The sequence below is a fragment of the Eubalaena glacialis genome, chromosome 11 (genome assembly GCF_028564815.1).
Source record: "Eubalaena glacialis isolate mEubGla1 chromosome 11, mEubGla1.1.hap2.+ XY, whole genome shotgun sequence".
In the NCBI taxonomy this organism is placed as follows: domain Eukaryota; kingdom Metazoa; phylum Chordata; class Mammalia; order Artiodactyla; family Balaenidae; genus Eubalaena; species Eubalaena glacialis.
In genome coordinates, this window is record NC_083726.1 from 55048352 (window position 1) to 55071875 (window position 23524).

General features: G+C 33.9%; 1 protein-coding gene across 3 annotated transcripts in view; it reads right to left on the minus strand.

Annotated features, from left to right (window-relative positions):
* MON2 (MON2 homolog, regulator of endosome-to-Golgi trafficking) overlaps positions 1–23524 on the minus strand; it is a 123326-nt gene that overhangs the window by 26383 nt on the left and 73419 nt on the right. For 2 of the 3 annotated variants that reach the window (XM_061205748.1, XM_061205750.1), the window contains 7 exons: positions 16121–16414; positions 13685–13883; positions 8732–9360; positions 4624–4767; positions 3988–4005; positions 3569–3697; positions 606–796 (listed from right to left, as the gene is read on the minus strand). In XM_061205748.1, the coding sequence (XP_061061731.1) occupies positions 606–796; positions 3569–3697; positions 3988–4005; positions 4624–4767; positions 8732–9360; positions 13685–13883; positions 16121–16414 (1604 nt within the window). The remainder of the gene's footprint in view (positions 1–605; positions 797–3568; positions 3698–3987; positions 4006–4623; positions 4768–8731; positions 9361–13684; positions 13884–16120; positions 16415–23524) is intronic. The other variant, XM_061205749.1, reaches the window with a different exon arrangement.

Sequence of the window (23524 nt, forward strand, 5' to 3'; positions counted from 1 at the left end):
AAGGGTAGCTAGTGACTGCTATATTAGACAGTACAGCTCTAGACAGACTGCAGCAGACTCCTCGTTCAAAAAATTCCGTATTCTAATTACTCTATTCTCATTCAGTGAGGGGTCAAAACAGCATCCTTAAGATACACCCTCAGTTGGAGAGTATACAATGAAAATTCCATTCTTCTTTGCAAAACTTAAACATCTTAAAGAGCTGTTCATTATTACCAATGATCTTATTTATTTTAAAAAAAACTCATTTTCTGAAGTTGTTTTTCTCTTGTAATGCTAAATGGGCATCAGATTTTTTAAATGGATCTTCTTAACTTCATCGAATTAAAACCATGGCTCCTTAATTATGATGCATTCATGTGACCTTATATCTAGACCCCTGTCTTACAACCAAAACACTGTGAAGAGCAAAAATCTCCACTGCTCACAGATAATGTACCCAGTGGATAAATGCCTAATCCACTTCTTCTTTGTATACAATCTAGCAATCTTAAGAGTCAATTACTTTGTTAATGAATAATGAGAAATACTGTTTTTAGAGCAATTACAGGTATAACGTGTACTTCTTGAAAGACTGTCTTAACTGTAAAAATGAATAAGCTGACCTTTTAGTAAAGAGAAAGTCTTCAAAAGTGTTGGCTAGTTCTGGCCACATACTGTCAAATTTTCCAGAAGAAGCATGCTGCCGGGCAACAGGTAGCCCAATAGAAAGAACTTTGAGGAGGGAAGATACTGCTAGTTTCCATGTGCTTTCAGAAGGGCAGGAATACTTCAAACTGAGAGGAACCCTAAGAGTCTGTGAAAATAAAGACAGTTTAAGATAAGTACTAATTAAAACAAACACACACAGCTTTAATTACTTTAAAAAAAACTATAGCTGAGAGCAAAAAATAATAACATAGGCATTTTCATTTTAAATAGGATGTTATTTTCTAGAAAGACCAATTCTCAGACATGTTCCTCAAATCATACTGCCTAGAAAGATACACTTTTTTTTTTTTGGCCACACCCCGAGGCATATGGGATCTTAGCTCCCTGACCAGGGATAGAACCCGCACCCTCAGCACTGAAAGCGCAGAGCCCTAACCACTGGACGGCCAAGGAATTCCCTAGAAAGATATACTTTTAAGTCCTATGTCCATTTTATAAACAATGACCCTGAATAAGGATTGAATAACCTTTTTGAACCTCGGTTTCACATCATAAAACATAGGGATGTTTTCTGAAAAGTTAAGAGTAAGAAACTTACAATTTTGCAGCTTCTCCAACTTGATGTCATAAAATTAGAGCATTCTGCCATAGTTCTCCTGGCAGAAAATAATTTGACTGATGGGGTTTCTCCCATCCAAGAGAGATCAATACTGCTTATATTTTTTCACTAATGGTTAGGTAAACATGGCCTAGAGTATCATTACTTTGAAGTCTTATACTTTATCTTTAAAATTCTTTGAATTTTATATTCTACACTAACATTTTAATGTATTTTTTTTTCCTTTTCCAAATATTTGAGAAAAATTGATAATTCAAGAACTTGGTTTATTTTATCTTTAACCCTTGAGGACACAGCACAGCATTTGAACTATGTCTAGTGACTAAAATATTGAGACTTACTTTTTAATTGGTCAACTTCTGAGACAGGTTGCTGTTAATCATTAAAGAACTAATTCAGTGGTTCAGAATGAATTTCTCTGGTCATAGTACTATCCAACAACTAGAAGACTAGACTGACCAAACTATCACAGTGAGTTATCCCAGAGCACCATCAATAAATAGTTTCAGCATATCGTCTGATAATGTGCATTAGACTGAAAATTCAGCTTTTATATAAAAATTCTAGTCTGAGAAAGATAAAGAGTAGAAGAGATATATTTTCATATTTTAATGTTACGGAGTGAACATAAAACCTGATTTCATCATCCTCCACACAAATGATTACTGAATACTCACACAGTGAATATGTGAACCATTACATATTAGCATGAAACGGGCCTCTACTAACAGATAATTAGCCTACCCAGAATCTATTTATCCTTTTCCCCTCCCCATATCCAGTTGGAAATTAGGGTAAAGAGATGATTAGTTTATTAAGCCAATCAATCTACTCCATTTCTCTGGCCATAATCACTGGTTCAAGACTGGGCATGGGACTAAAGCCGATTCACTTAATTTTAGTAACTTAAGAAGAATCTGATAAACACACACACACACCTGCTACTGACATATAATCCCTTTATTAGCCTACAACTATGAGGGGAAACATAGTTAGGATGCAGTCAACCCCTTGGAAAGCAGAACAGGGAAAAAAATTTTGGTTTTTGGTGATAGTACTGAACCACTGGATCAACCAACCTTAAAACCCTCCATCTCTGAATTTTCCAACTAAGTCTGCCCCTTTATTGTTAAAGCTAGTCAGATCCTGAATTTTTGTCATATGCAAACAAAAGAATACTAAATTATACACCGGCCACTCTGAATTAACATGTTATAACTCAAGATTAGATAAATGAAAAGTATGGTTTACTACTAGATTAATATTTTACCAATGTCAAGGGAATGTTAAGCACAGCAAATATATTTGATTTATACATTTATTTTTTAAAATATTTAAGCAACTAATACAGAGATTGGCATATAGTATATACTCAGTAAATGTATATGGAACTGGAAAATTCAGTTCTTGCTGTCACGAAGCTCATAATTTCTAAGGAAGGAAGAGCCTTGTCCAATTAACCACAATGCAATGTAGTAAGTGGCATCAATGAAGTGTTCCGGAGTACAGAAAACTGATTATTTAATTCCTTAAAAAATACAAACTGATTCATGTCACTCCTCCATGTTCAAACCTTCAATGGTTAAAGAATAAAATCTGATGCCTTATGATGGCTTGTAATACCCATAGCCCATACTTTTTCAGACCTATTCCAGGCCCTGCCACCTCCCTAAGTGGGATTTCTCAACACTGCTTTAAAAATATACAATGATCTTTTATATTGCTTAATTGATCTATATCTCCTTCTCCCTTTTTGCTGGTACTCCTTCTTCAAATGTTACTTCTGTTAATCCTTGCCAAGATCCCCTAGGCAGTGTAGTTATTTCCTTGTCTATTGAGGGAAGGGGGAACCTAACTTTTTATTCAACACTGACTACTTGGCAAGTATAATTAAATGCCATATCTCAATTGAATCTCTTAATGGTTAAGACATGAAATTTGTATTGGTGTTACCCTTCTTTTACAGATGACAAACACTCTCAGGCTCATTTGCCCCAAAATCATAGAGCATCCTGTCCTAAGAAACAGGATGCTTATTGTCTTATGTGGCAAAATTTAAGAATCATAAAAAATCTAATGTACTCTTACTTTAAAATATTTTTCATTAAAAAAACCTTCTCGTTTTAAAAAAACGGCTTCCTAAATAATATCCATGAATGTTGGAGAAGAGTAACTATAAATAATAACAAATTATATTTTCCATTTATCTCAATATATGATAATATATTATTACCTAAAGAGAAATTTCAATAATACTGACATTATTAAATGAAAGTAGAGAAATTTAAAAAAAAATACCTTAATAATATTCTGGAGTACTTTCTCATTCACCACTGCTTTGTGACAGGCTGTTTTTTGGTATAAATCCACAACTACTTCTAAAGACCTTTCAGCAAATGGTACATAATTCAAGGCTACCCATTCCGCCTAGAAAGTAATATTTTCACAGAGTTAAAATAAAAATGAGATTAAATGAAATCACATTGTTTTCAAAGCGAAAGCTTCTTTGTCTTATAAAGTTTAGGCCTTGGTTTTAGGCCAGATTATATTACATGCAAAGTTTTCAAAGAGATACGTACTTCATGAAAGAATAATTTTCAGCCAGGCAAAAATTAAAACTATCAGAAAAAGTACATAGAGCATTCTATCAAAAACTGGGAAAGATGTACTTTATTTGTTGCCAATAGGTTAGGACAATTTTAGGAAATTTAACTCACCGGTGCAAATAGTTGGATCTATTGTGATTCCATTGTGTTGCAAGACAAATAGAATGAGAAAAGTTAATACACATTAAAACTACGTTTCGGACCATGTAAAATTATAATTTTTATGTTGAGTGAACAAAATCAGCATGTGCATGCATTCAGAAATTTACTTTTCCCCTAAGCCAAAACAAAGTTAAAATTTGCCAACTATGGCTATAAAAATCTTTTATGTAAAATCCAACTAAATTTCACACCAGTGGTAGACTTCTTATTTAGTACACACAGATTTCTTCATTTTGTATTGCAGATATCTTTTAGATAAGATTAGGCTTAGGGATTTAGAAGCCATTTTATAGTGGGGTGAGGACACAAAGAAAGGAACTTCGAAGAAAAAGTAACATGAAAGGCCAAACTTTCTGGAGAACCACTTGGGAAAAGAAAGTATAAACAAACAAACAAACAAACAAAAGGAACACAGAAAAGGTCTTCCAAATAGTGTTTCTTTTCAGCTTAAACTGTTAACATACATATGAAAGTTTATTTGTGAATGAAAATTTTCTGGGATAATCGAAGTCCATCTTAAGTGGAACTGACTATATTTATAAGCCATGAAATCTTACAGAGTAAATATAATTTATAGCAAATTACCTGATTATATTTTGCATTTGCAATGTGTTTTGTTTCTAGCTGTCCATACTGTGGAGGTTTACAGGAAAATTCTACAAATGCCAATAACTGGTCAAATATAGCTGGATACATTATCTGCATGTTTTCCGGTCCTATACAGATGGCCTATAAAAACAATATATGAATAGTAGAATGCATAATCTGAACTCCATTAAGTTCTTTACTGTATATGCTTTTGTTTAACCAAAGAATCGAAAGACTGTCCTATTTTATGTTAAGTATTATACAATTTTTTATAAGCCCTGAAGGACATTTAAGCTATTTTAAACTATTATTGAATAAAGTGTAGGCTAAATATATTAATCAGCTAAAAAACGTTTTTTAATTAAAAGTGTGGCTTATTACTTAGCAGACTAAACAAAGGGCAAGCACTTAAAGAGAAATGCCAGGCAGTTCTGAGGTTCCACAATCTGATCATTTGTTCAGTAATATACCCATCAGACCATTTACAATGCTTCACTGACTAAGATGATATTGACTTCTACTTAAGTGATGGCATTAATTTATTGAAATGACAGCTGATTCCTGCATCATGCCTGGTCCACAGACTTTAACAAATAATCATGTTCATTACAGTCGGGGAAATAAGTTATGAATACAAATTTGTTTCTAAAAGAAATGTATACAGTATATTAATTTTTAACAGGGCAGAGTATATTTAGTGTCTAATGTATCTAAATATATAGACTTGATTTAAAACAAGAAAATTTTTAAAATTTAATAGAAATTAAACTTAATGCTACAAATAATTTCATAAAACAAAGAATATATATTCTGACACTGCAGATTTTAATTACTTTAAATACATTGAAAGCACTTAAAAATAAATCTTATGTTTTTATGTTATCTAGCAACAAATGTGTTTTCTCCTCCCATCCTTTCATATTCTCCTGTTTTAGTGTTCGTTTTTTTCTGTGGGAAAAATATTTAATGATATGTTATGGAGTATCTAAAATATATTTGTGCTTTATGAAACAAAAAGCATGATCATTCTACACTTGAGGTACCCTCAAAATACAAAATCAAAATTCAAAGCATTTCAAAATTTTAAGGAATTTCTTTAAAAAGATGTGCACAACATTTATATTTTCATGCAATCATGGCTTTTTTAACCTGTCAGATAAAAGACTAGTTTTATTTTCCTTCAGAGAAGAGGTAGCCATTTAGCTTTAACTGGTGTTTTAGATAAAATTATCTTGAGGTACAAAGTAGATAAGCAAAGTGCTGCCCATTAGTACGTTAGGTTATCCTATAATTACAATGTGAAAGTAGAACAAAGATATCTAATACCATCTTTCCCTACTTGGTTACTTTTCTCAGAAACAGTGAATCATGAACTTGCAAGGTATACAGCCTAAAAAAATTCTCTCTACTAACTACTTCTAATAGTTTCACCGTCTTCTTTATTAACCCCTTGCTGAGTCTTAACTCTTACAAGTAAACAAGTAGTAATTACTGTGGAAAAGATATAATTACCCTAAATGAATTCTTTTATTTTCAGTGACAAAGGAGGGAAGGGAGGGAGGGAGGGAGGGAGGGAAAAGTCTGTGTGGAGACCTTAGAAAACTAAGTATCAAAATTTTTCTGAGAATACCTTAGCAACAAATAATGACCTGGACTATATGTTTTGATTTTCAGTGGTCCTTTATTAAAAAAAAAAAAAAAAAAACTAATAGTGTTACAGTTGAATTCTGGTATCTTAAAATGCATAATATGGAACCAACTCTTTTTTTTTTTTTTTTACAACAAACTTCATCTAAGAAAAAGTTATTATTGGCTTTCTTCAGTATTCTGAAGTTTATCAGAAAAGCCTATATATAAATCTGGTAACAGATTTTAGTCCAAAAGTTAAGAATCAATAAGCAATCTGGACAACAGTTCCTATTAGTCCTTGAAAACTGTGTATGTGAAAAAAAGAAAAGAAACTGGACATCTAACCTCTGCCATGGTTCAAGTTTTCTCTTATTAAGTCATTTAAAATAATTCAATCCGTGTAGCAATAAATAAGATAGATGCAGTCTCCTGATCTCAGAACTTAGGGAAAGCAGATAATCAAATTCTCAGGTCCCCCATGTATGCTATGCCAAAATATCTTGGCCAAAAAAAAAAGTTACCCTACATGACTAAATCATTTTGGTTGTGAACTAGTGATTTGAAAACCAAGGAAAAGACTATGACCCTGAAACCCTAAACAATGTAAAGGTAAACATGAAATTAGAAATGAGTTTTTCCTTTAGGAAGGAAAACAGCTTTTAATCAATAAAATGTTTTGCAGAATAGCTTATTAGTTTATTAATAAAGTCCCAAAGCAAGTAAATTTTGCTTGTGAAAAAATTTTCTGACACCTGTGGGGGGAAATATAAAAACACCCTTACTTGGAAAAAAAAAAAGAAAGAAAAAATAAAAACACTCTTTACTAATAATGAAATATGTTTTCTGTTAGGAAATATTAAAGACCCCATATATTTGAATCACATTCAAGTATTATGAAACATCATTTAGATAATCACATAAGTAATAAACAATGGCTAGGGTGAAAATTAGTAATGCAAAATGATATCAATTTATATAAATAAAACTTCCTAAGTTTCCAACAATAAAACTTCCTGTTTCCAACTGAAGGTATATATTGCTTTCAAAGCCATTAAAAGTTCAAAGCTTAGAACAAATTCCTAGTAGTTGGGATGAATGATTCTATTTGTTTTCTTATTGCAAAAGCAGCAGTTTTTTTCCTAAATAAAATTATATACTTTTTTCCCTGGAAAAAAGTTTTGGGGGTTTGTTGTTTCCTTTTTGTTTACTATCCTCTACACATATATAAAAGCTTGAATTAAACATCTGAAAGTTCTAGATTATGGGTATCTCACAAGGCCTATGCTCTCTTTCTCTAATATATTAACTTTTCCATTCCCTCTAAGGCAGTCTATAAGCAACTTATGTTCACAGTCAGGGAGAAAAAAGTTATTGACAGGCTACTTTTCTTCCCCCACTGAAAATAAAAGCAGTTCTTTTGATTTCAATTATGGAAAACTGATATCCCTACAATAAAGTTTTCAAAATGCCAGATTCTCTTAGATTTTAAGTTTCTACACAATTTGTTTCTCTGCACAGTGTAACTAGGGGTAAAGAGATCAAGGAATTACTGCTCAGCTAGACTTCCTCCAGAGTCATTCAAGGCGTATTATGGTGTAGTAGAAACCACCATTCTTACTGTGAAAGTTTTCTTCAATCCAGTTGGATATAAGGCAATCATTTAATTAGAAAACATAATCTTCAGTACACAAATGGCTACTGATAACACATGTGTAAACACATGTGTAATCAGAATCTAATACTTCCATTCTAATTTTGTTAGAATGTCATAGCTACTTTGTTGGGATTGCTGGCTCTTAAGGTGGCATTTTTTTTGTTTAGCATTTTGGTTGTTGTGAATTGTGCTAATAATTACCTTGACAGTTTAAAAAATTATTTGATTTTGATCTGGTCTTGCTTGCTAACTGGAATCTGCTCAATAATTTTAGGTCTATTTTAATATATATATACATATATATTTTGCAGTAACAAAATACACATAGGTTAAAATATATCTTTTTAAAATTTCTGTGAGAAAAATACTTTATAAATTTATTCTTACTTCTTTTTTAAAAAATATAGGCTTCCAACAATTCCAGAGCTAAATTTAAGTACAGATGAAAAAAACCAAAATATAATCCCATGGCTTATTAATTTTCTAATTATAGAAATACTTTACTAAAGTTGTCATTCCAAAAGTATATCCTCTTGTGAAGAGTTGCATGAACAAACCAAAAAAGCTGGTGAATAGAAGCAAGAGAATGCAGGCAGTTTCTTAAAGACTCTCAAAATAAACCTGAAATACCTTTTAAAATATATTAGAAAAATAAAAGTTTTAAAAATAACTGGATCTTTACAATCTTGAATTCATCCCAAAGTATACATACACAACAATCTTGATGATCCAGAATTTATCCCAAAAAATATATAGCAAAGTAAAAAAAGTTCCAGAGAACCATATGCAGTATTGCTTAGACAGCCACTAAAATTCTATTACCTTTTGGAGAACATCTAGAGCTGTAAGTACAGCTTCCTGTAAACTTGTCAAAACTGCTTCAGTATAAGATGGAAGAATGAAAGGGGATGCATCTGAACTTATTGGGACTGAAACGGCACTGTGTAGTATGACTCCCAACTTTTGCAAATCATCCATGTTGAAACCAGTTTTTATGTGTTGGTAAAGAGCTGGAAATATCTGAATTAAAGCTGTAAGAAAAGGCTGGCTGGGAATGAAAGTTAGTTTATCAAAAGTAATAGGAGGCTTAGTGCTCTCAGATCCAACTCTATACCAGGTATTCCATGCAGCCCACCAGAGATTCAAATCTTCAAGCTCATCAGTAACTATGGGTGGCTCAGAGCTGCTATATCTTCCAAGTCTTTCTCCAATGGAATCTGTTCTTACAAATGGCCTGTTCAGGCCAGGGCCTGATATGGACCCTAAAAGGACAGGCACAGGGACATGAACTGCAGGTGGTGTCTCAGGCTTATCTGAGTCTCTGACAGGGGTCACAATCTGTAAAATTTCCTGGAAGCTTTTCAGCGCAGCCAGAGATACTTCATTGTTTTTGCTGAGTGCTGCTGATTGTATATGGTCAAGAAGAACATCCCATGCTCTTGAAAAATCTCCTATATTAGGAAGAGGAAAAAAAAATTTATCACCATAAAAGTGATCAAACTTTCTCTTACTATTAGACACTTTAAAGTTTATTTGCTTTATTTTTCTGCTTAAATTCCTATAGAACTAGAAAAAATACACTAAGGTACTAACAATGTGAATTAAAATCATTACAACCCAAAAATCCAGTAAAAAATTTTTGTCAGCTACAGGAACAAACAGCATCAAGAAGAGGATAATGAGTATATCAAACAAGGTTTTGGTCTTAAAAATAAAACTCTGTAAATGTATGTATACATGTTTCTATTCTAGTACTTTTGCCTAAGGAGAACAGAATAAAAACTTAAGAGGGTGAAAACAAAAACTTTTCAGTAACATCTTCAGTCTATCCATCTACCTTTATTAATGATTAAGTAAGATGTTCCCATTCTTAAGCATATTGGAAAAGTTATAACAGTATGATACACGTTTTTTTATCTGTCTAAATGTTTAAAATAAACTGTAAATCATACTCCATAAAAATCTTAACTTTACACTTTGGTTTTCATATTTAAATAATTTTACAGTTGCAGAATTTTCTTAAACATTTTTCCCCCTATCAGTGAGTTGCCAGGAGAAAATGCACCATAAAGATTAGACTGTCATTTTACAATGAGTCTAAATTTATTTCTCCCATGTAAAACCGAGTCGACTGATCTACCATCAGCAGAGCACGGGCTAAATGGTAGCTGTTGTTTCCACTAATCAATTCAATCTCTTGCTCTACTCCTGTGACCAACTAAGCACGTTTATAATGAAACTCTCTATGGCCAGGTGTGGTTTGTTCCTATAAAGCCCAGCAAAAAATGATCTTGTTCCTACAGACATCTAGCCCAATGGCTTTGTTAGTAGCATGGATTATTACCCACCTATTTGTATTTAAATAATGCAAAAATCAGAGGAACTGACATTCTGCAAAGGATAACATAAGTAGGCTATGAAATAGAGATAACTGAGGTTTAAAGAATTTCACTTCACAAAAGCTATCAAAGACTAGATGTTTTTTCAAGAAGGGATAAACCCACGTGACTGAGGAAGCATTCAGTTAATTGGAAAGCTGGAACTAAGTCTGGTATAAAACAGTAAGTACTGATCTGCCTTTATGGGATAAATGATAACACTTGCCCAGTTATATGCCTCTTCCTCTCCATACTCTTTTTCTTAAAAAAATTTAAGTATAATTTACATACAATAAAAAACAGATTTTTCCGTAAACTGTTCAAGGAGTTTTAAAAATTTTTGTCTAAAAACTATCAAAACGACAAAACAAAATACCTCTGCTTGTTGCCATTCCAGTCCAAAAGTCAGATGAAACATTATATTTCCCCACCAGAATGGTGACCAAGTCTCAGATTTAGAATATTCCATGCCATAGGAAGGAAAAAACCCTGCAATTCTTTCATTAATATATTCTATGTCTAGGAAGAAGTCTTCTTTCTAAAAGACTAGGTATAATTATATATTGCACATGGTTATGTTAAAAATATTAACTGCATTATTTTAAAATATTTTTTAAATTTTTTATACAATTTTTAAAGGTTACACTCTATTTACAATTATTACAAAATACTGGCTATATTCCAGCGTTGTAAAATATATCCTTGTAGCCTATCTTATACCCAATAGTTTGCAGCTCCCAGTCCCCCACCCCTATATTACCCCACTTTCCCCCTGTCCCCACTGGTAACCACTAGTTTGTTCTCTGTATCTGTGAGTCTGCTTCTTTTTTGTTATATTCACTAGTTTGTTGTATTTTTTAGATTCTACATAGAAGTGATATCATACAGTATTTGTCTTTCTCTGTCTGACTTACTTCACTTAGCATAATGCCCTGCAAGTCTACCCATGTTGCTGCAAATGGCAAAATTTTCAACTACAAGAAAAAAACTGCAAAAAACCACAAACATGTGGAGGCTAAACAGTATGCTGCTAAACAGCCAATGGATCACTGAAGAAATCAAAGAGGAAATCAAAAAATACCTAGAGACAAATGAAGATGAAAATACAATGATCCAAAACCTTTGGGACGCCAGCAAAAGCAGTTCTAATAGGAAAGTTTATAGCAATACGAGCTTACTTCAGGAAATAAGAAAAATCTCAAATGAACAACCTAACTTTACACCTAAAGGAACTAGAGAAAAAAGAACAAAACCCAAAGTTAGTAGAAGGAAAGAAATCATAAAGATCAGAGCAGAAATAAATGAAATAGAGACTAAAAAAACAATAGAAAAGATCAATGAAACTAAAATCTGCTTCTTTGAAAAGATAAACCAAATTGACAAACCTTCAGCCAGACTTATCAAGAAAAAAAGGGAGAGGGCCCAAATCAATAAAATCAGAAATGAAAAAGGAGAAGTCACAACTGATACCACAGAAATACAAAGAATCATAAGAGACTTCTACGAACAACTATACACCAATAAAATGGACAACCTAGAAGAAATGGACAAATTCTTTGAATCTCCCAAGACTGAACCAGGAAGAAACAGAAAATATGAACAATTATTGGTAATGAAATTGAATCAGTAATTTTAAAACTCCAACGAACAAAAGTCCAGGACCAGATGGCTTCACAGGTGAATTCTACCAAACATTTAGAGAAGAGTTAACACCTATCCTTCTCAAACTACTCAAAAAAAAACTGCAGAGGAAGGAACACTTCTGAACCATTCTACGAGCATCACCCTGACACCATAATCTTATTCTAAAATAATAAAAACCATTTCCTAGTGTTCAAATTATAAAAAATCATCAAAGCTACATGAACTGCATCATGTCTTCATTTTTAAAAATCTAAATCTATCTATTAGTTCTTAGCTTTTAAGATAAAGTAACTATCACAGAGGTATTAAAAATGATGCTTATTTGTCAAAACTCAGCAAACATACAGTTAAGATTGGCGCATTTCATTATATGTAAATTTTACATGAAAACAAAAAACTAAGATTTAAAATGTATATGTATGTACATTATATATATGTATGTGTATATATAAAATAGAGAGAGCCCTAAAGTGCCCATGATGAACACCACACAAAAATGCCTATGAAAAGAGTAAATATGCTTATGCTTTAACATAATGAGGGGGGAAAAAAGCCAACCATAAAATAATAAATTAAAAAAATAATATGTACAACTTGTTCATAATTATGTACAAAAGTACTTCTGTTCACTTTTCTCAACCACTCCCATCCCTACCACCAGCATTGAAGGAAGGTATTATAATCTACACCAGAGTTTCTCAATCTCAATACTACTGACATCTTGGGTGGGATAATCCTTTGCTGTAGGGGCTGTCCTGTGCACTGTAAGATGTGTAGCAGCATCCCTGGCTGCTACTCCCCCCACAAGCCAGTAGTGCATGTCCTTCCCCAGTTGTGACAACCAAAACTGTCTCCAGACATTCTCAAATATCCTGTGGGGGGAGGGAGTAGGTTGGGCAAAATTGGCCCTGGTTGAGAGGCATTGATCTACACCACCAACAGTTTCCTCACCAGTCTAACAGTATCCTACCATTCTTCTTTGTGGACATTCCATTCCACACATACCATCTGAAGTGATATTTCTGAACTGCATATCTGATCACATCACATCATGGATTAAAACCTTCCAGTGGTTTTCAGTGCTCTTAGAATGAAGTCTTAACTTTTGAACATAACCTACAAAGTGTTCCATGCTCTGGCCTCTCTCTACCTCTACAACCTCATGTGGAATTACACTTTTCCGTCTTCTCTTCATCCCAGACCTTCAAACATGCCGGCGTCCTCACCATCCCCACCTCCTCAATCTTCTCCCATCTCTTTTACACATTCTCTCTGCCTGTAAGGCTCTTCCCAGTTCCTGCTACCCTTGCCTGATGAACTACTACTCAGATAAAATACTGCTTTCTCAGGGAAGCCTATACATACCGCACTGGCCTGGTCAAATATCTATTATAAGCACACAATCTATTATAAGCTCCTTTTAGCACTGATCATTGTAGCAATTTTGTATTTATTTATGTAATTATAGTTCTTCCCTCATACCCATGATATAGCAAGGACGGTAGCATTTGGCTCATCATTGTATCCCCTAGAGACTCACCCGCAGTAGTTGCACATTACATATTTTTTCAGTGAAATGAATGAAAACGTGCATGCTCATGCACACACCACACATAACACAAAGACTGGCAGTTACGATGGATTATTCTTGGAAAGTAGCATTGTATGTGAACTTTAAAGAATCTCCTGTATTTTCCAAATTTCCTTTAACATTACTTACTTGTATACTCAGAAAAAAAAATTGTGTATCTACCTAAAGGTTGCAGTAAATATCTTCTAGTGTTGAAGATTCTTGCTACTCCAGCCAATGTTAAAACCCATGTCTCAGCCCACTGCTTCTCTGCTGTGTCCCTTGAATGATGAATGAGAATATTGCCACCTCCGGACTCAATCTTTTCTTTGTCTGCAGTGGTAGAAGACTCTCGAACTCGGTCCAATAGATGAAAGAGAACCTAAATATTTATAACAATGCATATAAAAAGTATTGATAACACAGCTCAAGCAACAGCATAGAAAATTAGGCATTGTTACAAAGAATTACACCTGACATTCTGATCAATCCCCATATATTAGACGAAACTGACCAACAGAGGTGTCCTTATATTAAGTTTATCCTTAAGGTCATGGAATATGAAAAATTAAAATAAATTGGATAGACTATTGTCTAAGACTTACTGAGCTGAGGCGCCAATGGAGCATCTGGGGGTAATGTACAAGAAGGGAATGAAGCTAAGGAGAGGGATCCAGGCAAATATATGAGTGACATCTGGACAGAGGTTACTGCTGAAACTTCAGGACTGGATGAAGGTGCTTGAAAAAAATCAAGCAGGAAGTGGTTGGGATTTGGGGAATGTTTACATTTAAAATGTAGAATCAGAGGAAGTAATAGGAGCCAAAAAAATAAAATAAAAATTGAACAGAGAAGCATACGCATGCTGTGGAACAGAAGCCAAAGGAAGAGAAATTTCAAGGAAAAAATAATCAGCAGTATTAAATGCTACAAAAAAATGAGTAGGATAAGGATTGAGCATAGGGCAAGAGACTTGGCAATTAGAAGACTACCTGTAGAGCCTATGAACAATTTGTGTGGTTCTAAAAATATGGTCTCAGAACCATCAGCATCACCTGGGAGCTTCACAGACATGCAAATTCTCAGTCCCCGCGCCAGGGGAAAGAAATCAGAAACTCTAGGGGGTTGGGGACAGTGGCTCAAGCAATTTGTTCTTTAATAAGTCCTCTCGGAGATTCTGTTACATGCTAATGTTTAAGATACTCTGAAGTAGAATAATCTGTATATCAAATTACAAGGGGGGTAAGGGAATGCAGAGGAAGTGAGAAAGAAAAAAAATTATTGAGATTTAGGCAGCAAGATTAACAATGAAGCTGTCTGAAAAGAAAACAGGAATCAGAGAAAATATCAGTTTGTTTTTTAAAACAGTAAAGGACTCTTCAGCATGTTTGTGAACTAAGAAGCCAGGGGATAGAGTTGAAACAGAAGACACAAGAGGGGACTTCCCTGGTGGTCCAGTGGTTAAGACTACGCTCCCAATGCAGGGGGCCCGGGTTTGATCCCTGACATCCCTCATGCCGTGTGGTGCAGCTAGTAAAAAAAAAAAAAAAAACAAAGAAAACCAGAAGACATAGGAGTGGGGAGCAGGGCTTTTAATTATTTTTATTAGGGAACATACATTATTAATTTTTTAAGAAGACATTCTGGGGTCTTTTTATTAAACTGAAAACATTGTTAAATACAATGAAGGTTTACCATTTTGCCTACCATCAAACTTGCTGATTTCAAAAATTCACAAAAGCAATGAAAGGATTATAAATAGAATTTTATTAAAATGTAACAGATTAAACAAAAAACAGAGAGCTTTTAGCAAAGAGGGGATGCTCAGTAATAAGCTGTTGACTTTGTAAGAACATTTTAAAAAGAAGATAAAATTGAAAAATTAAAAAATGAAACTGCATATTTAATGAACAAACATGGAATTTACAAATTGGAGGTGGTTTTTGTTTGGTGAGTCTGCAAGTAAATTTCACTATTGTTGAAATTCTTTATTTATAAAATTTTCATTTGACTATATTATATTTGAATTATAGGTAGTGGTTTAGCAACTACTAGTTTTATTACCACAGGGGAAAATGAGGAGAAAGGGAAGTGCAAAGGAGATAAAGAGATAAAAAGATGAGGCTTTTAGTATTTGATCTATGTGAGGTGCAATTAAAAATACGACAAAGCTAACATTTTCTGTTTTGCCAAATGCACAGACGGAAACTCTTCTTTAAAAATTAATAGCACAGGGAGATCAGCTCGGTGCTTTGTGACCACCTAGAGCGGTGGGATAGGGAGGGTGGGAGGGAGGGAGATGCAAGAGGGAAGAGATATGGGAACATATGTATAACTGATTCACTTTGTTATAAAGCAGAAACTAACACACCATTGTAAAGCAATTATACTTCAATAAAGATGTTTAAAAAAAAAAATTAATAGGAAGAAAAAGAATATATATGTATAACTGAATCACGTTCAGTGAAAGTGAGACTAACACAACATTTTAAATCAACTAGACTTCAATAAAAAAACTAAAAATTAAAACAATTTTAAATTAATAGGAACAAGTTTAATTGAAAAGGTATATAAGCATATCTCAATTAAGAACTGATAACTCAAGCTATTTTACAGTACCTTCCAAATAACAGTGTGCCACGTTGAGTGCTGTAATAAAGTTCCATGTGCACCAATTGTCGAAAACAGAGTTTGCCCTGCACTCTTCCTGACAGCAGGACGGGGGTCCACACATAGTTCACCCAATTTTGCATAAAGACACAACCACAAGCAATCAAACGGTGGTGCAGGGTGGAATGGCCGATTTAAAACCACTCCTTTCTCTTCTGCCTGCTTTTGCTGTGCTGCCTCTTCGTTATTTAATTCTTTTTCAATAGTTTCTCCTCTTTGGAAAAAATAATCTGAAATATTCCACTAAAAAGCAAAGGAGAAAATATCAATTTATTCATAGATTTTATTTTAAACACATAGATATGCAACACATACTTTTTCAGAATTAAAAAAACAATTATTTCAGAAACTCCTTTTCTAGTAGAATGGATTTACTGAAAATATCTCCTCTTCTGTCAAGTGTCTCTATCTGATTTCAGAATTTGAGGGAGCAATCTTGTGCTAACATTAATAATTTGAAAAAATTGGTGCAGTCAATGTGGAAAACAGTATGGAGGTTCCTCAAAAAACTAAAAATAGAACTACCATATGATCCAGAAATTCCACTCCTGGATATATATTTGGAAAAAATGAAAACACTAATCTGAAAAGACACATGCACCCCAATGTTCATAGCAGCACTATTTACAATAGCCAAGATATAGAGGTACCTAAGTGCCCATCAACAGATGAATGGATAAAGAAGATGCGGTAGCTAGATAGGTAAATAAATAGATTGTATATATTACATATATATGTATATCTGTCTATATCTCTCTCTATATACATACATGTACACACGCACACACACACACACGCACACACACACGATGGAATACTACTCAGCCATAAAGAAGGATGAAAATTTGCCTTTTTCAACAACATGGATGAACCTGGAAGGTATTATGCTTAGTGAAATAAGTCAGACAAAGAAAGACAAATACTGTATGTTATCATTTATATGCAGAATCTAAGATGATTCAAACAAATGAATACAACAGAAGAGAAAGAGACTCATACAGAATAAATGAGAGGGGAGATGGAAGTGGGAAGGGACAATATAGGAATAGGAGATTAAGAGGTATAAACTAGTATGTATAAAATAAACAAGCTACAAGGAAATATTGTAAAGCACAGGGAATATAGCCAATATTTTATAATAACTTTAAATGGAGTATAATCATAAAATTTTGAAACACTATGTTGTACACCTGAAACTAATATAATATTATAAATCAACTATACCTCAATAAATAAAAGAAAAAAAGAAAAAAAGAAAACAAGTTGGTTCTACCGAGAAAGTTGAACATGCACATACATAAAGACCCAGCAATTCCAATGTAGGCTATGTGCCCTCAAAAAATTCCTTGCACAAGTGCAAGAATCTTTATGGCAGCATTGCTCATAATTGCGAAGACCAAGAAATAATCCAAATGTTCACCAAAGGTAGACTGGATCATTAAATTGTGGTATAATCATACAATGAAATACTGCATGATTAAATCACCAGGGATGAATCTCAAAAATAAATGTTGAGCAAAGAAACAACAAAAGATTAAAGTATGATTCTACTTATTCTGTTTCATAAACAGGCAACTGCAAACAATATATTATTTAAGTATAAAAGCATAAAGTGATAAAAACTATAAAGAAAAACAGGGAAGCAAGTAACAGAAATTTCAGGATACAAATGACTTTGACAGAGGAGACCAGTGCAATCTGAGAGGGGCATATGAAGGGTCTTAAGTAGGGTGATGTGCCATTTCCTGGCTTGGTGATGGGTACTGAGGTGTCTGGGTGTATCTTTACTTCACAGTAAAAATTAAAAGAAATGAAGGACAATGAAAAAGAAAAAAAATGTTTAATATGAAAAATTTTAAGAACATACAGAAAAACAGGGAGAATATATCAATATACTGATATAACCACCACATCTAGATATAACAATTGTTAGCATTTTGTCATATTTTCTTCATCCCTATATTTTATAGTCTCTACTAGAAAAGGCTTTAAAAAACATAACCATGATACCATTATTCCCTTAACAAAATTATTAAACAATCCCTTACTATCATTTAATAATATTTTGTAATTTCCTACAAGAGTAATTAATATCTCCAAACATGTCTTATTGAGTTCATTGTCAACCACAGTAAGGTATGTGAATTAATGAGAATTACGTCAATTGTAAAAATGAAGAGAATACAATACCTATGAACATAAATGTAAAATAAAGGAGGTGATATCTAGCAGTAATTTAATCAACACTGAATTAACCAACCACTCTTTGGGAGCCATTAAATACTCAACATGCCTATGTTTTCCCCCATGATTACATTTTTAATTGTAAAATATTAACTTATCTAGTTGTAAGGAACATTAAGTTTGACTTTAAAAGCTTGTGAATTATAATATGCATTTAAAAGAGTCTAAATAATTGCCTTTAAATAAATGTATACTGTTTATTTCTCTGTATGTTTAATGTAATATTAACAATACCTTAACATAGATTTTATTATTTCTATACTCAAGATAAGTGAAATGAGGCTCAAGAGGTCAATAGTTTAACAATGAACAAGATGCAGACAGAATTAAAATAGTACATGTATATCTGTTTCCGCAGTCTAGGCTCTCTCACTATTATATGCTATCTCCTAAACACCTAACTAAGCAGTGTTGACACACTACAGGACTATGTAAATGGTAAAGTCTTTATTGAAGCTTTACTTCCTAAATAAGCAGTACATAAAAATGTTACTACTGTCAGAAAGAGAAAGAAAAATACCATATGATATCACTTATATTTGGAATATAAAATACGATACAAATGCACCTACCTATGAAACAGAAACAGACTCACACACATAAAGAACAAACTTGTGGTTGCCAAGGGGAAGAGGGGTGAAGGATGGATGGATTAGGAATTTGGGGTTAGCAGATACAAACTATTTAGAATTGATAAACAACAAGGTCCTTCTGTATCTAGCACAGGGAACTATACTCAATATCCTATGATAAACCATAATGGAAAGGAATATAAAAGATAATGTATATATATGTATAACTGAAATACTTTGCCGTACAGCAGAAATTAACACAACATTGTAAATCAACTATACTTCAATTAAAAAAAAATGTTACTACCAAAATAACACTAAAAATCAGTTACCCTTGAGACAGCAGAAGCAAGAAGAACTACAATTCTGCAGCCTGTGGAACAAAAACCACATTCACAGAAAGATACACAAAATGAAAAGGCAGAGGACTATGTACCAGACGAAGGAACAAGATAAAACCCCAGAAAAACAACTAAATGAAGTGGAGATAGGCAACCTTCCAGAAAAAGAATTCAGAATAATGATAGTGAACATGATCCAGGACCTCGGAAAAAGAATGGAGGCAAAGACTGAGAAGATGCAAGAAATGTTTAACAAAGACCTAGAAGAATTAAAGAACAAACACCTAGAAGAATTACAGAATGAACAAACAGAGATGAACAATACAATAACTGAAATGAAAAACATACTGGAAGGAATCAATAGCAGAATAACTGAGGCAGAAGAACGGATAAGTGACCTGGAAGACAGAATTGTGGAATTCACTGCCACAGAACAGAATAAAGAAAACAGAATGAAAAGAAATGAAGACAGCCTAAGAGACCTCTGGGACAACATGAAATGCACCAACATTCGCATTAGAGGGGTCCCAGAAGAAGAAGAGAGAGAGAAAGGACCCAAGAAAATATTTGAAGAGATTATAGCTGAAAACTTCCCTAACATGGGAAAAGAAATAGCTGCCCAAATCCAGGAAGTGCAGAGAGTCCCAGGCAGGATAAACCCAAGGAGAAACACGCCGAGACACAGAGTAATCAAACTGACAAAAATTAAAGACAAAGAAAAATTATTAAGAGCAACAAGAGAAAAATGACAAATAACATACAAGGGAACTCCCATAAGGTTAACAGCTGATTTCTCAGTGGAAACTCTACAAGACAGAAGGGGGTGGCATGATATATTTTAAGTGATGAAAGGTAAGCACCTACAACCAAGATTACTCTACCCGGCAAGGATCTCATTCAGATTCGATGGAGAAATGAAAACCTTTACAGATAAGCAAAAGCTAAGAGAATTCAGCACCACCAAACCAGCTCTGCAGCAAATGCTACAGAAACTTCTCTAAGTGGGAAACACAAGAGAAGAAAAGAACCTACAAAAACAACCCAAAACAATTAAGAAAATGGTAATAGGAACATACATATCGATAATTACCTTTAATGTGAATGGATTAAATGCTCCAACCAAAAGACACAGGCTCGCTGAATGGATACAAAAACAAGACCCGTATATATGCTGTTGACAAGAGACCCCCTTCAGACCTAGGGACACATACGGACTGAAAGTGAGGGGATGGAAAAAGATATTCCATGCAAATGGAAATCAAAAGAAAGCTGGAGTAGCAACTCTCATATCAGACAAAATAGACTTTAAAATAAAGACTATTACAAGAGACAAAGAAGGACACTATATAATGATCAAGGGATCAATCCAAGAGGAAGGTATAACAATTGTAAATATTTATGCACCCAACATAGGAGCACCTCAATACATAAGGCAAATACTAACAGCCATAAAAGGGGAAATCGACAGTAACACAATCATAGTAGGGGACTTTAACACCCCACTTTCACCAATGGACAGATCATCCAAAATGAAAATAAATAAGGAAACCCAAGCTTTAAATGATACATTAAACAAGATGGACTTAATTGATATTTATAGGACATTCCACCCAAAAACAACAGAATACACATTTTTCTCAAGTGCTCATGGAACATTCTCCAGGATAGATCATATCTAGGGTCACAAATCAAGTCTTGGTAAATTTAAAAAAATTGAAACCGTATCAAGTATCTTTTCCGACCACAACGCTATGAGACTAGATATCAATTACAGGAAAAGATCTGTAAAAAATACAAACACGTGGAGGCTACACAATACACTACTTAATAACGAAGTGATCACTGAAGAAATCAAAGGGGAAATCAAAAAATACCTAGAAACAAATGACAATGGAGACACGATGATCCAAAACCTATGGGATGCAGCAAAAGCAGTTCTAAGAGGGAAGTTTATAGCAATACAAGCCTACATCAGGAAACAGGAAACATCTCGAATAAACAACCTAACCTTGCACCTTAAGCAATTAGAGAAAGAAGAACAAAAAAACCCCAAAGCTAGCAGAAGGAAAGAAATCATAAAGATCAGATCAGAAATAAATGAAAAAGAAATGAAGGAAACAATAGCAAAAATCAATGAAACTAAAAGCTGGTTCTTTGAGAAGATAAACAAAATTGATAAACCATTAGCCAGACTCATCAAGAGAAAAAGGGAGAAGACTCAAGTTAATAGAATTAGAAATGAAAAAGGAGAAGTAACCACTGACACTGCAGAAATACAAACGATCATGAGAGATTACTACAAGCAACTCTATGCCAATAAAATGGACAACCTGGAAGAAATGGACAGATTCTTAGAAATGCACAACCTGCCAAGACTGAACCAGGAAGAAATAGAAAATATGAACAGACCAATCACAAGCACTGAAATTGAAACTGTGATTAAAAATCTTCCAACACACAAAAGCCCAGGACCAGATGGCTTCACAGGCGAATTCTATCAAACATTTAGAGAAGAGCTAACACCTATCCTTCTCAAACTCTTCCAAAATATTGCAGAGGGAGGAACACTCCCCAACTCATTCTACGAGGTCACCATCACCCTGATACCAAAACCAGACAACGATGTCACAAAGAAAGAAAACTACAGGCCAATATCACTGACAAACATAGATGCAAAAATCCTCAACAAAATACTAGCAAACAGAATCCAACAGCACATTAAAAGGATTATACACCATGATCAAGTGGGGTTTATTCCAGGAATGCAAGGATTCTTCAATATACGCAAATCAATCAACGTGATACATCATATTAACAAATTGAAGGAGAAAAACCATATGATCATCTCAATAGATGCAGACAAAGCTTTCGACAAAATTCAACACCCATTTATGATAAAAGTCCTGCAGAAAGTAGGCATAGAGGGAACTTTCCTCAACATGATAAAGGCCGTATATGACAAACCCACAGCCAACATTGTCCTCAATGGTGAAAAACTGAAACCATTTCCACTAAGATCAGGAACAAGACAAGGTTGCCCACTCTCACCACTATTATTCAACATAGTTTTGGAAGTGTTAGCCACAGCAATCAGAGAAGAAAAAGAAATAAAAGGAATCCAAATCGGAAAAGAAGAAGTAAAGCTGTCACTGTTTGCAGATGACATGATACTATACATAGAGAATCCTAAAGATGTTACCAGAAAACTACTAGAGCTAATCAATGAATTTGGTAAAGTAGCAGGATACAAAATTAATGCACAGAAATCTCTTGCATTCCTGTATACTAATGATGAAAAATCTGAAAGTGAAATTAAGAAAACACTCCCGTTTACCATTGCAACAAAAAGAATAAAATATCTAGGAATAAACCTACCTAGGGAGACAAAAGACCTGTATGCAGAAAATTATAGGACACTGATGAAAGAAATTAAAGATGATACAAACAGATGGAGAGATATACCATGTTCTTGGATTGGAAGAATCAACATTGTGAAAATGACTCTGCTACCCAAAGCAATCTACAGATTCAATGCAATCCCTACCAAACTACCACTGGCATTTTTCACAGAACTAGAACAAAAAATTTCACAATTTGTATGGAAACACAAAAGACCCCGAATAGCCAAAGCAATCTTGAGAACGAAAAATGGAGCTGGAGGAATCAGGCTCCCTGACTTCAGACTATATTACAAAGCTACAGTAATCAAGACAGTTTGGTACTGGCACAAAAACAGAAATATAGATCAATGGAACAGGATAGAAAGCCCAGAGATAAGCCCACGCACAGATGGTCACCTTATCTTTGATAAAGGAGGCAAGCATATACAGTGGAGAAAAGACAGCCTCTTCAATAAGTGGTGCTGGGAAAATTGGACAGGTACATGTAAAAGTATGAAATTAGAACACTCCCTGACACCATACACAAAAATAAACTCAAAATGGATTAAAGACCTAAGTGTAAGGCCAGACACTATCAAACTCTTAGAGGAAAACATAGGCAGAACACTCTATGACATAAATCACAGCAAGATCCTTTTTGACCCAGCTCCTAGAGAAATGGAAATAAAAACACAAATAAACAAATGGGACCTAATGAAACTTAAAAGCTTTTGCACAGCAAAGGAAACCATAAACAAGACGAAAAGACAACCCTCAGAATGGGAGAAAATATTTGCAAATGAAGCAACTGACAAA